Source organism: Cervus canadensis, chromosome 24 (genome assembly GCF_019320065.1).
Source record: "Cervus canadensis isolate Bull #8, Minnesota chromosome 24, ASM1932006v1, whole genome shotgun sequence".
In the NCBI taxonomy this organism is placed as follows: Eukaryota; Metazoa; Chordata; class Mammalia; order Artiodactyla; family Cervidae; genus Cervus; species Cervus canadensis.
In genome coordinates this window covers 30,079,422-30,107,343 of record NC_057409.1, presented here as the reverse complement: position 1 = coordinate 30,107,343, position 27,922 = coordinate 30,079,422, and the positions used below count along the sequence as shown (strand labels likewise).

Here is a 27,922-nt window from a genome sequence, read left to right as displayed (position 1 = left end):
GCTTTATTGGAAAAGAGCCATACTTGCTTGTTTCCGGATTGTCTGTGGCTGATTCGGCACCACAAGCAGCACAGCTGAGTGGCTCCAACACAAACATCCTGACCCATAAAGGCAAAATTAATTACTCTCTGGCTATTTCTAGAAAAAGCTTGTCAACCCCTGCTCTACACGCTTAGCTTACTCTACCTTTCTTCATAGAAAAATACTGCCTCTCCTGTTAATATGATAACCTTGGCAAAAGCGTGTACTTTTTTCTTCTTTGTTCAGTGACCTGCTGCCAGCACCTATGACAGGGCTCTGGCACATATTAAGTGCTCTATAAATATTTGCTGAATCAATACATTTAAAACAAATCTAGATTTCAGGGGCTGTGGAGGAAGCACCTCGTTAATTAAAGAACATGATTCACTACTACTACGACCTACTTTCTGTTTCTTGGTAGGTCAAGCTAAGGTTAATTAAGACCCAAGCAAACCCACACATAATGAAAGGAAATGCTGACACTTGGCCTGGTAACCCACTGGGCTTGGAGACAGAGACCAACACTGAAGTAAGGACAATATGCTTCAAAAAAAAAAAAAATGCCTTAAGTTATTTTAATAAATGCCATGATTTTTTTTTTTTTAATGCTTTTCCCCCTCCTCTTATAGAGGAGAGGTAAAGCTGTCCCAGTTATCAAAAAATTCAAATCTCTTCTTCTTCACTGGGCTGCCCGTCAATGTGCTTTCATCCAGCGTGTCTCCCGTGTCCTGGGAACCTGGATCAAAGGACTCTGCTGCCTCCAGGAGCTCCATATCGCTTCCGTCTTCCTCGAAGGACTTCTGGAATAGGTCGTAGATCTTCTGCTGCTTTGAGTCCTTCATCAGAGGAAGAAAAGACATCAGTACCCAGACATTAACATTGACTTTTCCTCCACCTCTGTGGGACCAGCTCAGTAAACTATTTATCACTTGAGCAGCCTTACTGCCTTCATGTCTGGCTTCTTCTCTGCTGCTTGTTGGGAAAAAAGAAAAAGAAATGGTTGTGAAAACAACAAAGGACCTGCTCTCACACTAATTTATGTTGGGAATGCGTCTCCCTTCTAACTTTACAAATCACTATTTCAATGAAAGAGCTCCCAAATTCTCACTTCCTCCAAGGCCTTTTTCCACTAAGAGGTTAGTTAAACTGCTAAGTCAACTGCCAAATCAGTGTGTTCAGCCCTGGTTTATACCCGATTTTCAGAGTGGTTATAAAACGCACACTTAGCGTATTGATAAGTAGATACATGCACCCATTTCTGACTACCCTAAAGTTACAATGATTACAACTGTGCCTCTGTGTTGATGACAACAGTGTAGGGCTAAAATCATACCCAGTGGTTACTACCACAACACAGGATGGGCTCGTTCTCACCCCTCTGCTGATCTCTTCTGTCTCAACTCCCAGCCCTGACCATCATTCAACCCAGAGGCACATATTCAGTGTCTCCAGTGACCTCCCACAGGTCCATAAAACCAAACCTGTCTAAAAACCACAGCCGTCTTGCACCTCAGTCCTACATCTCCGAACCAGCTCCTGTTAGCTGGTTTTGATGGTCTCCCACTTCTCACCCAGTCCCTCCGGCTTGTGATCACTGGGGTGTCCTGATTCCGTATCTCACACATCAAGGTTGGCTTCTCCCTCTGATCCCTCCTAGGTACCTCGCAGGCAGTTTGTTTACTTGGGTCACGTGGCTCTGTACCTGCTGGAACCTGAAATGGCTTCACTGCACTTCCTGCCTCAGGCTTCTTCCCACATCGCGGGCCCACAAGTCTGGCCCAGGCCTGACTTTTCCCTCTGGACTGCCCTCTGCTAAGATTCTCCTGTCGCGTCACTGGGCACCCTGTGTCTACCTCATCAAGTCTGCTTCCCTGGTTTTCCAGGCCCTTTGTAGTCAGGTCTCAACCTAATTGGCCACTCTTTCTGTGCTTTCATGAAAGCCTTCCACGTTGGTGACACTGAGTTCTTGAAAACTGATCCTGCAAGGACTCTAGATGATTCAGTAACCTGGGCCCTACATTCGTGCGCCATTCAGGATCCCAGATATTCAGATGGGGCGTGACATTAAAGTTGATTAAGGTCAGCCTCATAGCAGCCCTATGCCCTCCTCTACGATAACCTTCATCAAGCTTCTGTCCGGGTAACTAAAAGTTAAGGAAATGCTCACAAGGCAGCCTACTCCAGATAGGAGTAACTGTCCACGTTCACTGGAGTCTGTGGTGGCAAAGCTATGTGCTAATCTGGAGCACACACAAAGGGAAGCAAATTCTAAGATCAGACAAATATTTCATTTCCCCTCTCAGCAGGCAGGCAGATATGACCTTTTTTGCTTTTGGCTCCTCTACAAGGAGGCAACATTTTCTTGTCCTAACAGTTGATAAAGTTTTCAGTTTTAATTACTAATCTAAATATTGATAAACTCTGTATTATCTTGCATTTGTATTTTTAGGCAGAAATTCTTAATTAATTCAGAGCAACTGAGGTTCAGGCCAGTATAAATAAATGAGTTATAAATAAACCTATTCTCATTAGTTGAGAATCCTTTAAAAATAAGGCTCTTTCTTTTTAAAGGGCAAATAATAAGCAAGGCTCTGTCAAAACAGTCATTGTTCAACTGAATTAGAGAGTTCTTTAAAAAGTTTAAAAATAAAGTTGTTTTTTAAAATTGGCTTATTAACTGTAAGGATAATTTACATTATAATTTATATCTCCTCCGAGTCTAATTTATCCCAATAATTACATCCTGAAAAAAGAATTTAGTTTTAAGTAAATGTAAAGATCACACCCTCAGGCAAGTCTTAGAATCACCTACAAGGCTGTGCTGATTTAACTCAGCTTTGATGCTCAGTGATTCCACAGGAAGGCGAAGCCACCTCAGTTTTCTGAAGAGCAAGGCTGCCTTTCAGCATGAGGCTCAGACCTCTGTCCAAGACCTCAGACCATTGTCTCTTTAGAAACAATCCTCTCAGGACCTCCTGAGTTCTCACCTTCCTCGTCAACCACCTGAGTAGGTGAATGAAGACCAGCCCTGGGAGTCTCTGCACCTCTCGTTCCTCTCTTCCTGGTTTCACAGAAATGGAGGGAGAAGGGCTGTGGCCTCCATGGGGCTGGAGAGCTAGGCCAGGGCAGGCCTGCTGGGCCCAGGCTGTTCTCGCCAGAGGCAAGCAGATCTCCTCTCAGCCCCTCTGACAAGGCCCAGCTGCTCATGGAAGGATGCTCATGGGCCTCTTACCCTCCATGATAATAAGAGAGGCTGTCACACAGGGAATGCTGGCCGAGTCTGGAAGCCTTCTGTCTTGAGCTGGCTTCACATGACCCGTGACTGTGGGCCAGTCTTGTGTGAAAGCGAAAGTGTTAGTCACTCAGCCGTGTCCAGCTCTTGGCAACCCCATGGACTGTAGCCCACCAGGCTGCTCTGTGTATGGAATTCTCCAGGGAAGAATATTGGAGTGGGTAAACAGATTTGCAGGGCAGTTGTGGGCTAGTCTTACTCCTATGCAGATCTCTGTTCACCCCTTTATAAAACAGGGAGACACTGAAGATAAAATGCAGCGACAGAGGGGAAAATAAGCCACATGAAAGCAACACCCTGTGTGAAACAGTCCCCACTGTGTGCTTGGGACCTGTTCCCTGGCTGGCCTGCAGCATGGTGCTGCCATGTACTTTTTGCAACAATTTAGCAGTTTCCATGGGGAATTTTTTGTCAGTTTCTCATGGCCTGATGACAGCATTTGGAGGCCTTGGTTTTAGGAGGATCTAGGAGGCTAGTGAAAAGCAGCAGGAGTTAATGTCAGCACTTCTCCATAAAGGGATGCACACACGGATTGACCTGAGAACAACTGCAGCTGTCATTTCGGCTCTCAGGCTGGGGGAGATTCCAGGAGTGATTCACACCTTCCTATTCCAAACCTCAGGATGCCCCAGTGCAGGGAGCCATGGGCTGGTGTTACCTTGTAGAAGTAATCTGTGGCTTCTGTCATTTCTGAAAAATTGGTCTCAGAGAGCCCGGCTTCACCCAGAACTTTAATCTTCTCTTGAATCAGGGGCCTGTTGGGGAAGAAAGGAGCTGCAGCGCATGGACCCAGCACTGATCATAAGACCACCCCCCTGTGCTTATGGGACAGCTTACTGTCTCACATCTCTGCAGCTCGCCAGGCACGAACACCCATCCTGCAATACCTACTTCCTCTCTATTGTAAACCAGCCAAGTCAGGGCTCAGATATCAGACTCCAAGTTCTTTCTACTGGGAGATGTGTAGGAAATAAATGCCATTACAACAAAATTTTGGACCTTGTGCTATTATGAGCTGCCTGAATAACAAATCCACTAACAGACAGGAAAGAAGAAGCAAGCCACACACAAAGTAAAGGTAAGATGCCTCGGTCATCATGCTAGAAAGACAGGTAGGCAGTGGAAACAAATCAGATAATCAAGAAACTTATTATCAGGAAGGGAGAAATGGAACTGGGAGGGAGCCTTTTCAGATCTTTCTCTTAGGTAATGGATATGAAACTCCACAGAGTTGAAAATTTTATCCCAGTTCTGCTAAAAAAGCACTGCATGACCCAAGTGAGCCACTTTCTTTGGATGGCCCAGCAGCAGCACTGAAGAGGTGGCCTTAACGGTACCAGCAGACGTCACCAGGGGACAAAGGGGGGGTTTCCCTGTCTGAGCAAGTGCTTTCACGTCTAGGAACAGAGTGTTTTACAAACAAAATTCCACATACATTTCATCCCAGTAGGTTTTCCTCCCTTTTCTCAGGTCAGTGGGAAGGAGCCACATCCTCTTATTCCCGCAAGGTTTCCTCATCCCCTCTCCCCCACCCCACTGCAGCCACAGTAATGCTGCGCAGGGGGCCAGACAGGGTCATGATGAAAGCGGGAGGGCACTACTAGCCAAGTCTTCTGTGTGGGTCCCTGGAGAGCTCCCCCAAAGCAGAGGCTCTCAGGGAGCAAAGAAAAGACATCATCAGTGTCAAGCCCAACTGCCCGGCCGCTAGCGGCCTCACCAGAGGTAGTCATCGGCCGTGCCTCTTGCCACCAGGTAGTGGATGCTCACGGAGCTCAACTGTCCGATGCGGTGCACCCGGTCCTCAGCCTGCATCAGCACCTGCGGGGGCGGGGGGCGGGATGGAGGCAGGTCAAGGCCACTCGGTCCATCACAAACCCTCCTCACTGTGAGTCACACGGCTGGGGGCCTGCGAGCCTCTGCCCACAAACGACTTGTCATCTGACAAAAGCGAGACGCAAACACAGCACTGGGCAACACGGGGAACTCAATCTGCAGCTGCGGCTGTGGGCAGCTCCCCAGCGCTGGGCCCGGTGCTGGGCACTGTAGACAGAAGGCAAGCGTCAGCTCTGCCACTAGCCATGACAAAGGGGACCCGGCATACTTTCTGTCTTCCTCCGTGGAATGAAAAGTTATCTTCTAAATAGATAAAAATACTGTACCCGGGCAGAGGCCAGAGAGGATCAGGGGTAGGGTGGCTTTTTTATACCGTGGTAAACCCTACAACGAACAATGAAACCCACCAGCCAGTTTCTATTCTAAGATGCCTTCAGCCTCTAAGCCCCCCATCATCATTAAGGCCATTGCCAGCCTGTAGCAGTGAAAGCCACACCCCATCAGGACGTCAGGAGGGAGAAAACTTTACGAGTCCCAACAAATGTCTTCTGTCTGTTGCCACAGCAGTCAGCTCATCAGATAAGGCCAGTGGGCACCGTGGCCATGTCCAGGGAACACCCACCGTGGTCGCCCTGCTGTGGCCCCACCACTAAAGCAGCTCCCGGGGGTAGTGGATAAAAGGGGCTCAGGCTGGGAAGGCAGAGGCCTGGGACCGGGGCTGCCATGTGCTCCCCTTAAGTGACACTATGCTCTCTGAGCCCCCAGCGTCTGCAGGGAGAGGTGGATCCGGAGGTTTCTTCAGAACGTCAGCCTATCCACTGATAATGAGATGGAGTCGATCATCCTGCTACACAGCAGGGTGCTGTGAAGACCTAAGATCTGTTTGTGAAGCTCGGACAACGAGGGGCCACGATGCTAGCACCAGGGACAGCGCACACAAGCCCCGCCTCTCGCCTCCCCCACCCCGCGGACGGACGCGCGCCCCTCACCCCTGGGTTCCAAAACAGCTCCCCGAACACCACCAGGTCAGCCGAGGAGAAGGTGAGGCCCATGTTGGCGGCGGTGATGGACAGCACGGCCACGGCGGGGCCCGGGGACAACTGGAACTGCTGGCAGAGGTCCTCGCGGTCGGCCGAGGAGGTGGAGCCGTCGATACGGATGTGCTGCACGCGCTGCGGGAACAAGGAGGGAAGTGGTTGGGCAGGGGTGCGCAGAGAACCGCGCTGCTGGGGCGCTCCGAGCTCCAAGCTCCAGTTCAGGCACCCTCTGAATTGCTTTCGGAGTTTCTTTCTGGCCTTTCCTTTCAGATTGAACCTTGTGTTGACAGGACTGTAGGTTCGTGTTTGTATTAAGCAATAATACAGAGGGATTTCTTGTCCATTACCCCAATGATAATATTGGTAAAAGTTAAAAGTATTGTTAGTCGTTGGGTTGTGTCCAACTCTTTGCGACCCCATGCACTATAGCCCACCATGCTCCTCGGTCCATGGAATTCTCCAGAGTTCTCCCAAATACTGGAGTTGGTAGCCATTCCCTTCTCCAGGGGATCTTCCCTATCCAGGGATCAAACCTAGATCTCCTGCATTGCAGTCAGATTCTTTACTATCTGGGCCACCAGGGAAGCCCAATATTGGTAAAACTATAGCCTATTATAATAACCAGGAGACTGACTTTGATACAATCCACTGACTGTATTCAATTTTCCATTTTACTGAGACTCATGTGTATGTGTTCTATACAGTTTTATCCCACATGTGGGTTTTCACATATCTGCCTTCACAGTGGAGACAGTGAATGGTTCTAACCACACAGGGATGCTCTGTGGCCCTTTTATAGCCCTGCCCACTTCCCTCCTGCTTCTCTCTCACCCACCTGGTCCCTACTAATCTGGCCTGCATTTCTAAAATGTTCCATGTCAGGAATGCTATATAGAGTCAAACACTATGTAAACTGTGGTTTCTACTCAGCACCATTGCCCAGAGACTCATCCCAGTCATTGCATGTACAGACGGATCACATGTACCTATAATTATACCTCAGTAAGGCTCCCCTGGTAGCTCAGACAGTACAGAATCTGCCTGCAATGCAGGAGACCTGGGTTCGATCCAGGGGTCGGGAAGATGCCCTGGAGAAGGGAAAGGCCATCCACTCCAGTATTCTCACCTGGAGAATCCCATGGACAGGGGAGCCTGGTTGGCTACAGTCCACGGTGTTGCAAAGAGTTGGACACGACTGAGCAGCTAACACTTTCACTTTCAAAGCAATTAAAATTGAAAAAAAAATTTAAAAGGTGGGTTAAAACAAACATGTTCATGGTTCTAAAAGCAAGAAAAATCCTTCAGAAAGTCTTCAGCAATGGTTCCAGAAAACTTCTTCTCACTGCTTTGCTCACATCTGACCTCGGCCTGCTCAAAACAACTCAGCAGCCAACGCACAAACAAGAAAAGCATCCTGGGCTGAATTTCAAAGGGTGCTTACCTTCCTCTCAAGCTCCTTAGTAATTGCATCCAGAACCACCTTATGGTGTGCAAATACAAGAAACTTCTCTCGTCCACTTTCCAGCAGGTCCAGGATATATTCGCTGCATTTAACAAAGACAACAATAAACTGAAAACATATGCAATCTGACTGAAGTTAGTTACTGACAAGTGACTGCATCTATGGCAGACACCTTTGGGGTACCGGGCTCCCTGGCCCATCCACTCCCTCCTCTGAGAGCTGACCTTTCCCTCCTGCCCTCAGAAGGTGTAGGGAAGTCATCTTCTGCCATGTACAGAATTCTTCCATACTTTTTAGCCATCTCCCAAACACAAATAAGTCGAAGTATCTTTATGTTTTACATGTTTCTGAGAGGTTCCTGAAACAGTCTTATAACCTGAGACCACACTAGATAATTAACAGTTTTCATTTGGCCGCTACCATCATTCAAGTGTGTTTTGAATAAAAACTGAAGTGCTGTCTATAGATATGAAAATGCCTGGGCCGGGATTAAGGGATTCTTGACAGTAATCAAATTTCTGGCAATGTAGTATTAAGAAGTAAGGAGGAAATGGCAACCTTCTCCAGTATTCTTGCCTGGCAAATTCCATGGACAGAGGAGCCTGGGGGACAAAGTCGTCATGTTGCAGAGAGTCAGACACCACCGAGCATGCACCCGCACACATGTACTCATACTCAGGGGACAGTCAGGGATAGCCCTCCAGCTCCCTTCCACATCAGACTGCACACCAGGGCCTGCAGTTAAGGCAGTGTTAAGTGAATTCTTTTCGAGGCCAAGGAATAGGGGGTGAAAAGCTCTTATTTATGTGGTCTTTTTTCCTCCCTTTAATTTATTTCTCTTCTTTATCCACTGTGGGGTTTTTTTAAGTACTTATTTTTAAAAAAAATATTTTTATTATTCTTATTTACTTTTTGGCTGTGCCATGGGATATGTTGGATCTTAGTTCCCTGATCAGGAATTGATCCCACACCCCCGCATTGGAAACTTGGAGTCTTAACCACTGGACCACCAGGCAAGTCCCTATCCATTGTGTTGTTTTCTTGACTTTCTGCTCCTTATCTTTAGCTGTGGCCTTAAAGGAAGGCAGTGACCCCTGAGAACTCTAGGGAGGAGGGTCACTCAGTCAACAGACTCTAAGGCTTGCCCGGGGCACCAGTGCCCTGCAGCAGGTTCCCAATCTCAGTACAGGTCAAGGCTCCTGCACAGGTAGCAGGAAGGTGAGCCTCAGAGGACAGGACATACACATGGGTGTCCGGGCAGAGAACAGACACTGCTCTCCTTAGAGGTTAAAATCTCCAAGGCTTCCTGTCATAGTATGGGCAGGTGCTGAAAAGGTACGTGGACGGTCTTCTAAACATCTAACAATTATTTTCAAAAAACACTATGGTCAACCATGGTATGGAGTTGAGTTCAATCTGTGAATACACTAATATAATCTAATTAGTTTGAGAGACATAAAATTTGCCATGATATAAGCAAAAACATTTATTACTACATCATCAAAAAGTCACAAGGCCATAAAATCAACTCGCTCAGGCCATAAACACCACGGCCCCCAATTTTCTTAATGCCTTTCTCCCCTCTGCGTCTCAGACGTGGCACCGCTGCTCTGCCTTCCTCACGTCCCGAGGCTACCAGGCTGGAAATATCTGCTGACCACGATAACCTTGGCTTTATATTGAAAGCTGTCCATTAAAATGAAAACCAACAGCAAAAAAGAAAGACAGACAGAAAGAAAAGCAACTATCAGAGGAAATTGGAGTTTTAAGATTTATAATCTAATTTATACTTACTAGCTGTGTGATTCTGAAGTTTAAAGATTTACATGAGATTTACTCAGTTTCTACATTTTAACTTATTCTACTGATCTCAAGAGAAGCTGTAAATGTGAAATGAGTTAATAGATGTCAGAACTGTTGGAAACTATAAATCAATATATAATCTATCATAGGATTTTGAAAAAGTATGTATAAGATATGTTAGGGACTGAATGTTTGTATCCCTGCCCACCAGCTCATATGTTGAAATCCTAACCCCCAGTGTGATGGTTAGGGCTTCCCCGGTGGCGCTAGTGGTAAAGAACCTGCCTGCCAATGCAAGAGACACAAGAGATGAGGGTTTGATACTTGGGTCAGGAAGATCCCCTGGTGGAGGGCATGGCAACCCACTCCAGTATTCTTGCCTAGAGAATCCCGTGGACAGAGACGCCTGGTGGGCTACAGTCCATGGGGTCAAAGAGTTGGACTGAAGAGACTTAGCATGCACACACACAATGTGATGGTACTGGGAGGTGGCACCTATGGGAGGAGATAGAGCCAGTGTTCTTACTAGAGAGAGCCCCGAGAAAACCGTGCCCCTTCTGCAAGGGAGGACACCGCAAGAAGACTGATGTCTATAGGCCAGGAAGAGAGCTCTCACCAGACTCTGAATCTGCCAGCACCTTGAATTTGGACTTCCTAGCCTCCAAGACTGTGAGAAATACATGTGTGTTAAGGGACATGGCCTGTGACAGTTTATAGCAGCATAACCATACTAAGCCAAGGTATAACCAAAGTTTCTTCACGAGATGGAAAAATGGCTAGATTTAAATTTCTAGGGGGAATGGGTGGCTCTGAGCCAGCACTCAAGGGACCCCGGGTTTTGTAGGTCACAAGCTGGGCAGAGGAAGGGCTGACACCCTTGCCATCTGTTATCCAGCGGCACCTGAGAAATGGGTTGGTGGGGGCAATTCCAACTGGTGTCTGAAAGAGTTTTCAGGCTGTAAAAACCACACCTGGAGTTCATTAGTCTCATAGCAGCATCATAAATGAAAAGGGTAGGACCCAGAGGGTGAAGGAGGGCTGCCCAGCACTCAGTGGTCCAAGTGGAGAGCCTGCAACTGGAACAATGAGGTGAACTCACTCTCCAACCACATCTGAGGATGCAGAGGGAGAGGCCGGGGAGGCTGGGCGACGCGGGGGCTGAGTGAGGGGCCGGGCAGGCCGTGAGGCTCAGTTTATCCACGAAATTTAACCCACGCTGAATTCCTTTCATTGTAACCTAATCACTTGGACCGTTATCCTGCCGGAGTCTCACACAAATGTTAAACAATAAAAATTAGGCAAGCTGCATGTCATTAGACTCGCTTCAAGCTTCTATCACAGTGATATGTGAAGAGCAGTGGGGGTTTCTTTCTTTAGCAAAAGCAGACGATTTTTTTTCAAGTCATCACTGAATAATTTTAAGGACAGAAATGATCACTTCAGCTTTAGTTTAAAAGGCGGAAGGAGACTCAAGTGTGACAACAGCCACTTGCCCATATATTTTGAACAAACCCTGACATTCACGTTCTTTCTTATTTAGGAAAATAATGGCTGAAACATGTCTTTGGAGAAGACTAGAGACTCTCTGAAATTTAGCTTCTAGGTCTTCTATGAAACTCCTAATTTCCTCCTACAGGCAAGTGAGCACAGTTCTTGGAAGAGGAACACTTTGCTTCAGTGTTTGGGTCACTCTGCCCTCCTTAGAAGTGGCCACAGCTCCACTTCACTTGGGTTAAGACAGGATCGCTCAGGGACCTCAGTCACATCCAGGATGTATTCCAGCTACAAGCCTACTTATAAGCCTCCTGAGCCATGAGGCTGTGGTGCCTTAAACTGTATATTCAAGGCAACTAGGATTCAAGTCTCAGATGATAAAGAGTCTGCCTGAAATGCAGGAGACCCGGGTTCAATTCCTGAGTTGGGAAGATTCCCTTCCCTGGAGAAGGGAATGGCTACCCATTCTAGTATTCTTGCCTGGAGAATTCCATGGACGGAGGAACCTGGTGGGCTACAATCCATGGGGTCGCAAAGAGTCGGATATGACTGAGTGACTAACACAATCATTTCTTACAGAACGATAAAGCCATCCAGATGGACTAAGGTAACAGGTGTTTCTTTTTAAAAAAGAGAGAGAGAGAAGTGACACTTGGTGACCACTTACATGACAGATGGGATTTTAGCTTCAGCAGTTCTGTTGAAGAAGAGAATGAGGGCTTCTTTTTGCTGCTGCTTCTGTGGAAAGAGAAAGGGAAGGTTTAAAGTCTCCCACTCTGAGAACTCTGCAACATGCTGACGTAATTATTGCCACCACGAGCTTTATGGGTCCCAATATCATGTGGCAGAGCCAAGAGTCCCTGACTTATCTGCTTGCTTTAGCCACGCTGTGGGAACTGTCTGGACCTTGAGAGACATGGCGTTACAGGTCCTCCATCAGCCTTTGAGAGCTGTCGTGAGAATCCAATGAGGCAAGGAACATACAAGCTCTATGGAAGGACATCTCAGGTGGTACCTCAACATCCATACCAAGCTCAGGTGCTCAGCTGAAAGGAACCTTGCTAAGCACACCTGTTTACTACAGCTATCGCAGCCTGGTGACAACTTACACGTGACACTGTTCCACGAAGTTCCCCTAGTCCTTTCCTCCTGCCAAGCTGTGTGCATACCCAACTGACTGAGCTCACCTCTAAGAAGTGCTGAATCAATTCCAACTGACCCCCACTGTATTCAAATATCATCTCAATACTGTTATTCATGTGTTTCTGGCCTGTCTCCCCATAAGGCAATTGACTTCCCTGGAGAAGAAACCATATTTTCTTTAGCGTTTGCATCTAAATAAATCCCACTAAGGAATGCTAACACAGGAGGTGCTTAAATCGTTTCATAATAATATGAGAGAACAGTTACCATCGCTCCTGGGCTCCCAGAGATGACAGGTACTCTTACTGGCCTTGGTAGAGCCGCCATCCCCTTCCAGTGTGGGTTTACAGATGCTCCCCTGGCTTGGGCCTGGGCCCTGTGAGGCCAATGACTGACACGGCAGCTCCCTCATGGGACAAAGAGATGACCCAGCAGTAATAACTCCCACGGCCCTGGACTCATTATAACTCAGGGAAGCAGCCACAGCGGGACATACCTTAAATGATGGACGCCACAAGACGAGGGGAAAAGCTACCTAAATGACATATGCCAAAATTATCAAAAGATGGGTCCAATCTTTTTTATAGTATAGTGATAAAAAAACATTTGATAAATGCTACATATTATAAGCACTTTTATTTATCAGGCTTTATACAATAGAAAGCTGCTGTACTTTTAATGTAGGAGAAATTAATAGTTTGTCTTTTTTTTTTTTTAAAAAAAAGAAGCTCCCCAAACTGAGTAGACATAATATTGGCTCAATAACTATCTTACTTCTTTTGCCAGCCCTGGACTGGGAAATTTTAAATAACCTGCATTCTTTGTTCCTGCCTCTTAGACTTTTATTAAATTAGATCCACTGGGGTTCTGAATTTCTTTCTCTGTGTGGGAATTTGAATGGATTGTCAAACAGCAGAAAGGTGAGCTGATACCATCCCCAGGAAGTCTGTGTGGACCAGTTCCATTTTTCTGCTCCTGGTCCTGCTGATCAAAAAACGGCTTTAGACAAAGGATGATTAGAGTCGGCTTTTCTTAGCCGGTGAAGAGCTATCTATTATTTCGGCTGAAAATGAGAAAAAGCTTTCGCTGTATGTTATGTTTTATAAATCGGCTGCTTCACCTGGGCTTCTGTGATTTAAAGCTTTTCAAAAAATGTCGGCCTCTGGATGGGAAGGTGTGAGGGAACAAAGAAAGAACCGCCTTTTAACAGGTCAGCAGTGCTTTGCTTGAACCACCATAATGTGTAAAATCGCAGGGAAACTTGGGGCTGCAGAGTCACTATTAAAAGTGGGGGTGGTGGGGTCCTTTCTGCAGACTCACAGACTAAACCCACAAAACCATGATTCTCCAGTTTAACTCTTTCAATTCAGGCATTTCACAGCCAGTCAGGGCTTGGAAGGCATGTTGATGGCTATCTGGTCCAAGCCCCCACAGACACTGGTTCTATTTCCTGGGTTAAGTGGGGCATGGACTGCTCCCAGTTGGATCCATGGTTTGCAATGCACTAAATCTGTGGCTTTATGGTAAGAAAGCTTCTGATGTTCTAAAGGCTCATGCTCATAAATTCATTTGCTACTTGGATTTTCCATTATAAAAAATGAATTTACATTAAAGAAGACAAAACAACATTTTCCAAGAATTTTCCTATCAAAAAGAATATAGTATCTTAGCACATGCTGAAGGCAATCTTTATCTATTCAATTTCTCTCTCTTAAAGATAAACTTAAATTTCCCATGACATCAAGGAAGCACAGAGCAATTCTCAAGCACCGTATTGAGAACTCAAGGGCTCTTCTCCACTGGATTCTTGAAGAATTACAATGCAATTTAGGGTTTGTTTTCACAATCTGCAACATAGTTTTAAGACTCTGGGGAGAAGAAGCAGTGACAACAATCACACAACAGGTGGGATTCAGGGCAACTGCTACCAGCCCTTTGTACTTTTCCAGCACCAAACCTAGGAGGCAGGTTGTGGCTTCCCTTTTCAGGGAAGGAAATATCAACAAATCCCAAAGAATTTAAGGGATCTGCAGAGCCAAGGGGAGACGGAAATGGCAACCCACTCCAGTGTTCTTGCCTGGAGAATCCCAGGGACAGAGGAGCCTGGTGGGCTGCCGTCTGTGGGGTCACACAGAGTCGGACACGACTGATGCGACTCAGCAGCAGCAGCAGGAGCAGCAGCATAGCCAAGGGGAGTCATAAACATCCAAGATTCCTGATTTCCATGGCTCAGCCTACTCAGTTTCACATCATTCCCTATTACTCAGAAATCAAATGTGCAGGTTACACCTGAAATCATAAAGGGCCACTCACCTAACCACACACATTGGCATAAAGTTTAAAAAATCCTTTCAAACCTTGCTGCACTAAGTTCAAGATTCCCATACTTTTTTTTTGGCTATTCTGCACAGTTGACAGTTACCTCTTGACCACTTAATATGACTTTCCTCCTCAATTCAAATCCCCACTGACTGCTTTGTCAGTTGCCTACACTCGCTGTTCTCCATCTGGTTCAAAGTGAACCTGTACAGGCAAGGCTGTTCTCTGGAGACTCCCATGAAATACTGATAGACTCTCTTCCACCACACATACAAGGAACTAAAATACTTTATAAAGCATTTTATAAACATTCAGACCTTTGCATCTAAAAATAACATGCATCTGAATTTTTTCCACTAATAGTATGTATGCTATACATGTTCATTGGTTTTCTTGTTTGGTAGACTTCACTGATGGGCAAAAATTAGCAGACTTGTTAATGGCTTAAGAAAGTTTTAAGAAAAAGCTTAAAATGGAGAAAAAATTTCCATTCATTGAGTTTTTATCTCTAAAAATTAGAAAAGGCCACTGACGCTGATTCTAGCAACAGAGCACCTTAGTTCTGGTAGTTCCACGGAAATATAATTTGAGAACCATTGGTCTGTATGTCCACAGTGATGTTATGGAATTTTATTTGAAAATTCCACAGCAAAGAGATTATGCCTGCTCATTTCCTCCAGGCCACCCAGATTATTGTGTATAACACAGCATAAATTAAACACAGCCAGACAAGGTATTAATATCAGTGCAAAATCCTACACTGTTTCTTAAAAGCTACTAGCCAGTTTTGCTCATCATATGGGAAAATAACATTAAAAGAAAGAATCACGCATTCTGTCTCTTGCCATTTTATTTATTTTGTACTCTCCCAGGAGGCTGGTATCTCATGGAGATCTATGTTTCTGTATACAGGGTAATACCAAGCCCAGATAATGCTTTATGATAATGTCAAAAAATGTCAATGACTGTTATTTTCTTGGGAATGAAAATTGCACGGTTTTTATCCCATGAGGACAAAAACGGAGCTGGTGTGGATTACTTTATAGCACTTTGCACAGTGGGACACCAAAGGCAGATATGAAACGAAAGTGTTTGGAAAAGATGAAGCCACCGTAGTGGAAAGAGCCCTAAAATACAGAGCTAACAGGCTTGGGGACAGCCTCAGCTCTGCCGTGGAGTGGGTGTGAGACCTTGGTCGAATCCCAGTCTCTGTAAACTTCAGTTTCCCTCTCTACAGAATGGAGGTGCCAACTTCCTGCCAACCATAGATGACTGTAATGAGGACTAAAGAGTAAGAGGGTTTGAAAACTCTGTTATATAAATGTTAATTTGTTACTTTGATTAAAGCAAGTGACATGGATGGTTAGAGGGTTAACTGGTACACCAAATACCCTTAGGACTAATTTCTAACACCTGTGACTAGACAGTGGTGGTTTAGTTGCTAAGTCCTGTCCGACCCTTGCAACCCCAAGGACTGTAGCCCGCCAGGCTCCTCTGTCCATGGGATTTTCCAGGCAAGAATACTGGAGTGGGCTGCCATTTCCTTCTCCAGGGGATCTTCCCAACCCAGGAATCGAACCAGGGTCTCCTGCACTGCAGGCAGATTCTTTACCAACTGAGCTACAGACCTACCCTCAAAATATACTAAATGCAAGTTCCTACTTTCTTTGAGGCATTCAGAATATGTGTCACCATCCTGTCGTTCCCCCGGGGTTTATTTTTATAACTGTCCATCAACAGTGATCTACCCAAGGAGAAAGCTGAAAACTCATGAGAGATTTGGGGAGCAGACTAGATAGGCTGAGAAATGACGCGGGCTCACCATCCTGGCCCTGGGAGGTGCGGAGAGGTTACAGAAAGACAATGTCAGGGGACTCTGGTCACCCCCATGGCACCTCTCACGTGAGGGAAGGAACGGCAGTGCCCACGTGGACTTCCACATCCCCACCTGCTGCCCTGACTCACAGTTTTGTCCTTGGTGGTCATCTCCTTGGCGGCGGCGTCCAGGGCGGCTCTGGTCCTGGCGCTGATCTGGCCTGGGGCGACCACCACCATCTTGCGCTGCTTGGCTGGGAGCTGGGAGAGGACGTCGCCCTTGAGGCGTCGCAGCATGACCGCCTCCTCCAGCAGGAGCTTCAGCTCCCCCAGGTTGGAGGAGCCGGAGTAGTCCCATCCCCAGGGCTGCTGTGGAGGCAGAACCGAGACACCGCTCCTGAGACTCCTCAGGACCCGGGGACCGGGCTGTGACCCCCAGGGACAACTTCCTCACAACGTTCTCTTCCCTGGCCTTGTTCACAGAACTTCAGCTGGCTTTGAGGGATGAATAAAACCTCCAGGAATACAAATGAGACACAGCAAGGGAACAGGGAGAAACAAAGTTGGGAATGAGGTGAACCAAAAATGTGTATCATGGCATCCCACAATTTGGTGCGAAGCTTTCTAGCAGCAAAGGCAAGATGTCAAGTGGTTTGGTGCCCGTTACATTCAAGAACAAGCGAGAGGGACGCCCCTGGTGGTCCAGTGGCTAAGACTCCTTGCTTCCAATGCTGGAGGCCTGGGTTTGATCCCTGGTTAGGAAACTAGATGCTGCAACTAAGACCTGACTCAACCTAATAAATATTAAAAAAAAAAAAAAGAACGAACGAGATATTCAGCTTGTCAGGCTCTTCCCATACATCAAATGCAGAAAGACTCTTCCTCAGGGCTTCCCCCACAGAGCCCACTGCCCAAGGTACTAGATGATGCTGTGATATCTTTATTTGATGGGGTTAACAGCGATTTACAAAGCTGTGCCTCCCCAGGGTGGGTTTCACCAAGCATGACCTGGTGGATGCCATCACAGAGGCCATGGTGATGGCGTGGTGGGGACAGAAGGGGAGAACCCGCAACACATGCAGTCACATCTGGCTGAAACCAGAGGTGGGTTTTAGGGCACCCAGGCCGTCCTTCAGAACAGTGGTTCCTTCATCCAGCAGCTCACAGGGGGCAGTGAGTGAGAATGCCTACTTCCTGCCATACAGCTAGAGGGGACGTTACCAATTAAAAACCCTGCCCTTCGCTAACAATCTTACCAGAAACAGGACTGACTTCTACAGTCTTGTAGAAAATGAGGGAGCCGGGGAGCCTGCTGCCTTAGGGTTTCAGCTGCTCATTTTCCCTCATGCCTCACCCCACTCTGTACTGTGAATCACCATGGGCAGGGGGCTAGGCTTGCTTATTTTTGAGGGCCAGTGGACCTAGTATAATGGTGGAGATGTGGCAGGTGTCCTTTGCTAAACTGGGAACAGGAAGAGACAGCCAAAGGTAGAGAAATAAAATGATCAAAAACTGCTTCTTTCTTTTAAAAAAAAAAAAAATGCTCTGAAATCAACTGGAAGTTCTCAGCAAATGCCTTCACACTATGGGGTTGAAAATGAGCTCAGTATGGGGCGTTCTCTTCAGTGGCTTCTCTTATTGCAAGAATCTGGCCACAATTGAAAAAAAAAAAGTAGATCTGGCCCACTGGCTGCATTATATTAAAATCATGCCAGGAACAAATGGATATCATAATTAATTTATGTATCATGCTCCAACATTCTAATATTATCAGCTCTTAATCTTGCAGGTTAAAACCTGATAATACCAAAGGTTTTAATATATGGAATAACTACACTTCAGCAAGCTTTTACTGAAAACTTATCAGGGAGCAAGCATTGGGCTAAGTGGAAGGAAGGATATATTGGGCTAAGTGGAAGGAAGGATACAAAGATGGGGAAAGCACTAACTTTGTTTTCTCGGGTGCTGGGGCAGCAAGGAGGAGGGAAAGGGTGAATTTGAGGATGTGAAGGACTGTGGAGATGGGGGCCAGGAACACAGGGAGGGATGGTGTGGTGGTAAAGGCAATGAGCTCTGCTTCTAGCTCCTACCACCCCTGGCTCAACAAGACACCACCAGGGACCAGACGGTCAAGGAGAAGATCCTTTGCAGAAAGTGGATCGCTTGCAAAGAGGACAGAGGTACAAATCACACATTGGAGTTCTGAGTGATCAAGACAACCGTGTCCAATCTAATTTGGACTGATCCACAGGGAAACTTAGTTAAAGAAGAGTACAGCTTTAAATACATTCAAGGACAGAAATTTCTTGCCTCAGTGACCAGCTAAAAATGGGGTGCAATTAACTTTGCCAGGCTCCACAAGTTACACAGTAAGTACTTTGTTTGAATATAAGTGGATATTTTTAAAGTACTTGGAAAGCTTTTCTCTTTTCAGGAAGTATTTTAAAATAAGGCAGATGATCTTTTTTATGTCATGAACTTGCAGAGCAAGGCTCTTCTCTCCCAGGTGGCGTGGGGGGCAGTCACTTCTCCAGAGTGTCAGGGCCAGCCATGCAAACAGCAGCTTGGCATATCTGTGATTTGGTCACCAAACAGGAATCCTTGAGGTCTGAAGTAACGAGGCTTTTGAGTCCAGCCAGAGCCTCTGCGACAGGGGCACCACCCGCAAGAAAGAAGCCGGCAGGAGAATGAGTAATTAACTAAGGGGGAAGTCTGAGGGCTTCCTCGGTAGCTCGGACAGTAAAGGGGACATGTGGCATCCAACTTTTTTTTTTCACTCTTTTATTTCCCTCATCATTAATTTTTTTCTTCAATTAAAAAAAAAATTGAGGTTTTAGAAATCACGATAGCATTTGTGTTTATAAGGTTTGCTCTGCCCTTTTTGGAGAAGAGAAGCTGTGTGGACTCTGGCTCTCTGAACTGCAGCTCCAGGGGCAGTCGCTCCTCTGGCTCTGTATCCACAGATGAATCATCTGTAGGTCAGAGGCTTCCGGCCTGCGGACCAGACACGCTTCACCATCATGAGTCAACATCTACGAGCCAAGGGGCACTGCTGTGAGCCCTCCAGGGCAGCCTGAGACCACGCTCCCCACTCCGCCTGTTCAAAGGCGTCCTCTGTCTTCTGTGCGCCAAGTAGGAGGGCCTTGGCTTCAGCCAAGCTCACCTCAGTGCCCTCCAGTCGGGCAAGAGCTGCAGACTCTCGGGGCTCCAGGCACCTGTGCACCGCCCACTGGTTGCTTTACCAGAAAATACTATTGAGCATTAGAACTAGGAGGGGCTGCTCTTGTCTCACCATAGAGGACACTCCAAGGTCAGAGTGAGGGGCGAAGCGGAGCTAAAATCTGAATCCAGCTCCATGGCTGGCCTCTTCTGACCACACCACGGCCGAAAAGAAGGAACAAGAAAGAAACTGTGACGGCTGTATCTAAAATGGATAACCAACAAAAACCTATTGTATAGCACATGGAACTCTGCTCAATGCTATGTGCCAACTTGGATGGGAGGGGGGTTTTGGGGGAGAATGGATACATGTATAGGTATGGCTGAATCCCTTCACTGTTCTTCTGAGACTATCACGACATTGTTACTTGGCTATACCCCAATACAAACTGTTTTTGGTATTAAAAAATAATAAAATAGGAAAGTGTGACAATCAGGGTGAAGGGTGGGTGGGGAAGAGAGGGAACGGAGAATAAATACCCGCTTGGCCCCACAGTAGCGAAGTCCAAAGGCATGGAACTGAGGGAAGAATGTCGGCTTGACGGCGAGGATCTGTGTGTACAGCTCTGCTGGCCGGGACATGGCTGGCGTGCCCGACAGTAAGATCACCCTCTTGGCAACCTAGAACACAAAGAGCCAAAGATGCTGAGGACCTGCAGAGGACATGCAGGGCATGGCCCCAACACCCTCCCACTAGGAGTTGGAGCCAATGACCCCGGAACAGTATATTCCGTGGGAGGAATCCTGCAGGAAGGAAGACCTTCGCTTCCTGGCATTCTGACCGTAGGTGCTTCCTAATTCACTCATCTTAGATCCAAGGCAGATCTAGATTCCAAACACACTAAGACTCGCATCACTCCAGGGCTCTGTGTGGCTGCAGCCTGGAACTCTAGGCGAAGGTACCATGATCAGACAGAAAGAACACGTGTACTTTGAGAACCTCATGGTGGGACCCCTGTAAGAGGCTGGGCGTCATCTTCTTTGTTTTTTTTTAGTATGTCCTTGCATTTTTTTTTTTTCATTTATTTTTATTAGTTGGAGGCTAATTACTTTACAACATTGTAGTGGGTTTTGTCATACATTGACATGAATCTGCCATGGAGTTACATGTATTCCCCATCCCGATCCCCCCTCCCACCTCCCTCTCCACCCGATCCCTCTGGGTCTTCCCAGTGCACCAGGCCCGAGCACTTGTCTCATGCATCCAACCTGAGCTGGTGATCTGTTTCACCATAGATAATATACATGTTTCGATGCTGTTCTCTCAAAACATCCCACCCTCGCCTTCTCCCACAGAGTCCAAAAATCTGTTCTGTACATCTGTGTCTCTTTTTCTGTTTTGCATATAGGGTTATCATTACCATCTTTCTAAATTCCATATATATGTGTTAGTATGCTGTCATGTTCTTTATCTTTCTGGCTTACTTCACTCTGTATAATGGGCTCCAGTTTCATCCATCTCATTAGAACTGATTCAAATGAATTCTTTCTAATGGCTGAGTAATATTCCATGGTGTATATGTACCATGGGCGTCATCTTCTAAGCTGCCTTGGCCGTGCCCTCGGTCCACATCTATATAAGCACTTAGCCCCTTGCACTGAGTTCTATCTTGTCTGACTCCCTCAACTAGACTGCAAGCTTCTTGAGATCAAGGACTGAGCTGGGTTCCCTTTGATTTGCTGTAGCACAGTGGCTGGTATAAAGGAAGCACTCAGTAGGTATTCACTGTATGCCGAAAAACATTCACAAGGAAGCTAACAGTGTCCTAGGGATGGCAGAGTAAACATGAAGAATCCAGCACTGGAAGAGGAAGCATGGGAGACTGCAGCAGCTCTGAACTTTTTCCAGGATGGATTTCTGACACCCAAGCAGAACCTGTGATCAGACAATGGCTCCTAGGACCAGCCCTTTCTCACTCCCAGGATAAAGAACCCATGATGGCCTGTGTGTTAAGCCTCTATTTGATTTTCTTTAGAGGAAAAACAGATAAAACAAAAACAAAAAATGTGGTCACTAACCCAGCTGCACAATGCTTTGAGCCTGGAGATCCCTGATTCAAGTTTGTTTTGCGGTTAATAAGGACTTTAAAAGGTGGGACCTGGATCCATCTCCCCTAAATGCAGTCCAGGCCTGCAGCAGCCCGCTCATCTGAGGGCAGGATGGGTGCAAATAGTTGGTCGATTCCAATGACAGGCTTCAGATTCCTCATTACCCTGACATCCACATGACCCAAGGAGATCAGACCCCCAAATCCTACTTCTTACTCAGATGAGAAAGAGGGTGAGATTAAAAAAAAAAAAAAAGGAGACACTCCCCACTGGACTAGAGCACAGAATAGTCAAAGATCACTGGAGGCAAAATCCATTTCAGCTCTGGGAGGGGACCCTACTGTGGGGCTCAGTTGTCTAGAAACAGCTTGCTAACCACTGTAACCTTGAGTTAATGACAGCAGCATAAGGCAATCACATGCAGTCAATCACCTAGGGGAGGAAATTAGGTTTTCAGATGGATACATGGCCTCATAAAAATAAATAAATAAAGGTGCAACAGAGGGAAGAAAAATGATTCTTTATAAATATACAATATATACATTTCTCAAGATGCACTTCTGCCCTCTGAGCAACCACCAATACCGAGTTCCATTATGACAGGAGAGCTATGAATTTCTCCAGCTATAATTTTCCACAGTTCAATTACCCAGGCCTTCTAATTTCCTGCAAGGTTTGATGTAGATTCATTAAAATAACAATGAGCTTCTTGAATGAGGCCTGTAGCTTCGCTTGCCTTGGCTCAAGACCATTTCAATGAAACGGGAGAAATGAAAAGTCTTATCAGTAAGAGCAAATCAGCTCATCATCCCAAACCTATTCCCCACATCGTTGTCATCACCGCTGCTATAGCCTGGGGATGGAGTCTGGGTAGCAGCTCACAGATTAGCTGATGGAAATTAACTCCAGGGTTCTCTGCCAGGTAGTTACAGGCCAGAGTTAATATGGAGTCAGCCTTCCCATATACTGTCCAGACCCTATAGGGGATGATGGGACCGATGAAAATGGATGCTTGTGGGTGTTAAAAAGCAGAGGCAGCATTATGGAAAACAAAAAAGGCCAGCTTTGAAAAGAAACCAATAGGGTGTCTCATCTATTATGGAATGATTTAAACCATTCAGCCCCAACACGTTTATTGTCATCACTGTCATGCATAAGGCTGTTAATAGTGCCCGGCTGCTCAAGGTTTAGATGTCACCCTCCACCTCTGGAACTCCCGGTTTAGGAAAGTATAAATGCATACAGCTACACAAATCCACACTAAACTGAATGCCTTAAGTTAACTCTTACCAAAACCAAGAAACCCACAATGGAATAATGCAAAAAAAAAAAAAGATTTCTATTTAGTGTCGAGAGAAGTCAGGTGATTCTCACGAGCAGGGGGTTCCTCCTGCAGACAGCCTGATCACCCTGGGGAGACAGCAGGCCCTCCAGCTGATACCACTCCCCCTCCGACCTGAAGAGGCAAAGAGCCATCTCTTCAGAACGCAGAGGGACTGGGTTTCCTACTCCCTGCTTTTATATCACAATGAAAAGATGGCCACAGGGCTTTCCTGGTGGCTCAGACAGTCAAGAATCTGCCCACAGTACAGAAGACCGGGGTTCGATCCCTGAGTCAGGCAGATCCCCTGGAGAAGGAAATGGCTGCCCACGCCAGTATTCTTGCCTGGAGAATCCCATGGACAGAGGAACCTGGTGGGCTATGGTCCACAGGGTCGCAAAGAGTTGGACACAAATCAGAGACTAACACACTTCACTTGCTCTGAAAGAGTGTTTATTACAGGGCTTCCCAGGTGGCACTAGTGGTAAAGAATGCAACTGCCAATGCAGGAGACAGTAAGAGACTCGGGTTTGATCCCTGGGTTGGAAAAATCCCCTGGAAAAGGGAATGGCATCCCACTCCAGTATTCTTGCCTGGAGAATCCCATGGACAGAGGAGCCTGGTGAACTACAGTCCATGGGGTTGCAAAGAGTCGGACACTACTGAAGCAACTTAGCATGCATGCAGTACTGCATATAACACCCAGAGCCTGGCTACAAATCTACCAGAAGGGAACGGAGGATACACATTACGACAGATTTACGCAGTAGAAAACTACCTGTGAGAATGAGATCCTGTCATCAGTAATGAAACGGAATGATTACCAAGATACATCATCAAGGGGAAAAAGAAAGGTAAAAAACAGTGGTAGAATACTCTAGGGAGGGAGATAGGAAACACACATCATGTCCTGACATGGGCACAGACCAATTTTTAGAACTAAACCAAGGGACTGGGGATTCAAGGTGAGCACAAGTTATTTTTCATTCTACACTCCTTTGTACTATTTGAATATGCCATCTGGTGAAACTGCTTTAATGAAAAAGGAAAAGAAAAAACTCATACACCTTAGATCACTATTCTCATCTGGTCTAGCCAATCAACAGAGATGAAAGGACTCACACAGCAAGACAAACAGCTATTTATTAGGAAGGATGGTGGGATTCTTTCTTTCTCTACAGAAATAATCTAACTGGTTTAACAATAAAAAGCACTGTAAATAAAACACCACTAAAAAAAACTCAAACACACACCTCACAGCTCAACAGGGAGAAGTCTGACACCCTTCAGGGCTGAGGTCACGTGGAGAAGAAGACCGTGTGATGATTTGGGCTGAGCAGGAGTGAAGATGGTGATGCATGGCCAGACTGAATTTCAGAGGCAGCTATCACAAGGTAAAATCACTACCCAGAAATTCTGAATGTAGGAATTTGTCCTAAGAGGACAAGGTATACAAGCTATGAATATATGGATGGTGTTCACTTGCAGAATTATTTATAATAGCTAAACAGTGTCCCACGCTAAGGGTTAAATTATGGGATGCGTCCATACCACAGAATGTTCCTAAGCCATTAAAAACGATCTTGTCCTACAACTGACATGTTAGAAAAATAACCCAACTGTTAACAGAGGTTTTCTTTGTTGGGAGGGATGAAAGGTGATTCTATTTTTTTTTTTTTTTGTGGCCATGCCATGCAGCATTCAGGATTCTAGTTGCTCAACCAGGGGTTGACCCCCACCCCGCCAAACCCCCACCCATGACAGTGGAAGCTTAGTATTAACCACCAGATCACTGGGGAAGTCCCAAGATGATTTTAGTTTTAGTTGTGTTCTCTATAGCTTTCTGTCTTGCTGGCTTTCACACAACTGAACAACATGGGTGTGACCTGTACAGCTCCACTTAAGCAAATATTTTTCAACAGCAGGTTGAAAAGTCAATCACACGGATGAATCTGAGGATGTGGGGGAACTGCAGATACGGAGGGCCAACTAACTATAAGCAAGTTAAAGGCGGAGTAACCTCCCTCCACGTTGTTCAAGGGTCAACGGGAAATGAAAATAGAACCACTTTGTTTAGCAGCCTGGGAAAACAGTGCCACAGGGAAAGAAAGATGCCACCTTTCCCAGGGTACAATGACACCAATTTCCTACAACACGTCCTCTGCATACAGCTGCTGTTTCCATCCATGAAACCCACATGCTCAGGCCTGGCTGTCTCACAGACAGTGGGATGTAACCTAATTACCTCATCACGAACATCTGCTGAAAATCTTGACATACTAATTAACAGAATGTAGTTCTAAGAGATGCGTGAGTGGAGTGAGGGGACTAATCAAGTGGTATTAAATTAGGCCCTTATGTGGCTTTTCAAAGGTATTATTTTACTTCTTCCCAACTCTTTCTTATTCCAAAAAAATACCTAGATTGACTCACTTCCTTAGAGCATCGAGATCAATGGTTCTCAAGAGAAATGGGGAGGCGTAATTCCCTCCTCCTGCACCTGGGCTTCCATGGTGGCTCAGCTGGTAAAGAATCTGCCTGCAATGTGGGAGACCTGGGTTCGGTCCCTGGGTTGGGAAGATCCCCTGGAGAAGGGAAAGGCTACCCACTCCAATATTCTGGCCTAGAGAATTCCATGGACAGTGGAGCCTGGAAGGCTACTGTCCATGGGGTCGCAAAGAGTCGGACACAACTGAGCAACTTTCACATGTCACAAATGCCACCTGGGACACTTGGCCATATCTTGAGATAACTCTGGTTGTCACAACTGGGGGTACCAGTGGCATTTAGTGGGTAAAGGCCAGGGGTGCTGTTAAACATCCTACTGATACAATGCCTAGGATGGCCCTGTGGACAACAAGGAATTACCCAGCCCAAAATGTCAACAGTGCCAAGGTCAAGGAACTGTGATCTAGATGAAAATACAGCAGAGAGATGACAGGTCTGATCAACAGAATTAACACAGGATGCCTCATCCTCCACCCCTACTCCAAGGTGCCAACAGTCCAGCACCATGCAAAGTCAATGTTATGGATGACAATGGTTTTGAGACACCCATGAACAGGCTATATTCATGGGTCCTATTTTGAAACATTAATTCACCCAAGTTCTAGGGTAAATCCAGAGTAATATATACAGCTCGCAGTTAAAAATTTGTTTTAAATGTGTCACTTTGAAATATACCCAAGATATGAAAAATATTAACACTGTTTAAAAGGTCTGGCTCAGAAGCACATATTTCAGAAACCAATATTTAAGTCTGGCTTGCCTGCCAAGCGATGAGTGCATTAACAAGACAGTGGCTAAGAAGCTTTCCCAGTATATCTTTAATGATAGCATCTACCTACTGTGCAGTTTCTTTTGTCTAGACAATCAAGGGTACAGATTTAATTTTAGTTATGGCTGTTAATATTGAAACCACAGTACCAAAGTCTATTAACATTTTTCAAAAGAAAACATATTAAAACCTCCCAAAACAAGAGTCACCACTCTAGGAAAAACATTTCATTTATGCGTGTGCAGAAAGGGCTCTTAACCTATAAGCATTTACAGGTAACTTGAGCGGAGAATGAAGCTTTAAAGTAAAGTACCTTTAAGTCTGGAGCAAACACAATCCTGCTTTGGAAGATGTATCATGTTACCAGTTATTCCGAATGCAAAACAAACTTGAAATGAGTAGATACTTGAGTGTGTTTTGTGGGCAGTCAGAAAAAATTTTCAAGTGCTAGTAAGTTTCACCAACATTTAGCATATTAGTTTTCTCCAGTTTAGTACAATAAAGCTTCTTTAAGGGAATAAAAGCTGCAGTTTTAAAACGATGGTGCAACCCTAAGGCCACCTTACTAGAGCCCAAGATAAACAGGCACTTTTGTTTGCTCAGTTCATACAAATCAAAGGAGATTGCTCCAGAGTCATCTGTGAGATATCTTCACCATGTTATGAGAAAAAAGACTACTTTTCCAATTGTACAATATTTTTCTCCTAAAGGAGGAAAAAGCTCACTACAAAAAAAAATGGAAGGAAATTTGGGGCTTTCCCCCTGTTGGGAGTAGAGGGACTGGAACACACAAAAAAAGACACCAAAGTGTGTGACACATGCAACATGGCACTTATACTGCAGGTCAGAATACAATGCTTTTGGATCGATTCAAAGCTGCACTATACACACACCACACACACACACACTACACACACAGCACACAACACACTACACACACAGATACACACACAACACACTACACACAACACACACTACACACACAACACACAACACACACACAACACACAGCACACACAACACACACACATACACACACTACACACACAACACACACATACACACATGACACACAACACATACTACACACACAACACACACTACACACACAGATACACACATACTACACACTACACACACAGATACACACACAACACACTACACACAACACACACACAACACACAAACAACACATAGCACACACAACACACACACATATACACACTACACACACAACACACACATACACACATGACACACAACACACACTACACACACAACACACACACTACACACACAGATACACACATACTACACACAACACACACACACCACACACAACACATACATACACACGACACACACAACACACACATGACACACACAACACACACTACACACACAACACACATACACACACAACACACAGCACACACTACACACAGCACACACACACACAACACACACTACACACAACACACACATACACACACAGAGCACACACTACACACACACATACACACGACACACACAACACACACCACACACACACCACACTACACACACAACGCACACATATACACATGACACACACACCACACACACACCACACACACAACACACTACACACACAGCACACACATACACACACACACACTACACACACACACAACTTCTGCCTGGAAGCCAGGACTCAAGCAGACAAAAGACTCAAGACGGTTCAGACCACCCCAGAAAAGTATGTGGACAGCTGACCTTTCTGTTAACAAATCAGCCTTAGGATGGCCCCAGAAAACGGTATCATCTTATTAATATTTATAAAGCAGGTCTCAGCTTT

The 27,922-nt window shown here is 45.8% G+C and overlaps 1 protein-coding gene across 1 annotated transcript in view; it reads right to left on the bottom strand.

Annotated features, from left to right (window-relative positions):
* Positions 1-581: 581 nt before the first annotated feature.
* Positions 582-27,922, bottom strand: part of SMARCAL1 (SWI/SNF related, matrix associated, actin dependent regulator of chromatin, subfamily a like 1) — a 51,230-nt gene continuing 23,889 nt past the window's right edge. The window contains exons 11-18 of the mRNA XM_043444773.1: positions 19,919-20,059; positions 16,370-16,588; positions 11,610-11,680; positions 7,625-7,727; positions 6,136-6,318; positions 5,031-5,131; positions 3,972-4,068; positions 582-857 (exon numbers count right to left, since the gene is read on the bottom strand). Coding sequence (XP_043300708.1) covers positions 645-857; positions 3,972-4,068; positions 5,031-5,131; positions 6,136-6,318; positions 7,625-7,727; positions 11,610-11,680; positions 16,370-16,588; positions 19,919-20,059 — 1,128 coding nt within the window. The 3' untranslated portion in view covers positions 582-644. The remainder of the gene's footprint in view (positions 858-3,971; positions 4,069-5,030; positions 5,132-6,135; positions 6,319-7,624; positions 7,728-11,609; positions 11,681-16,369; positions 16,589-19,918; positions 20,060-27,922) is intronic.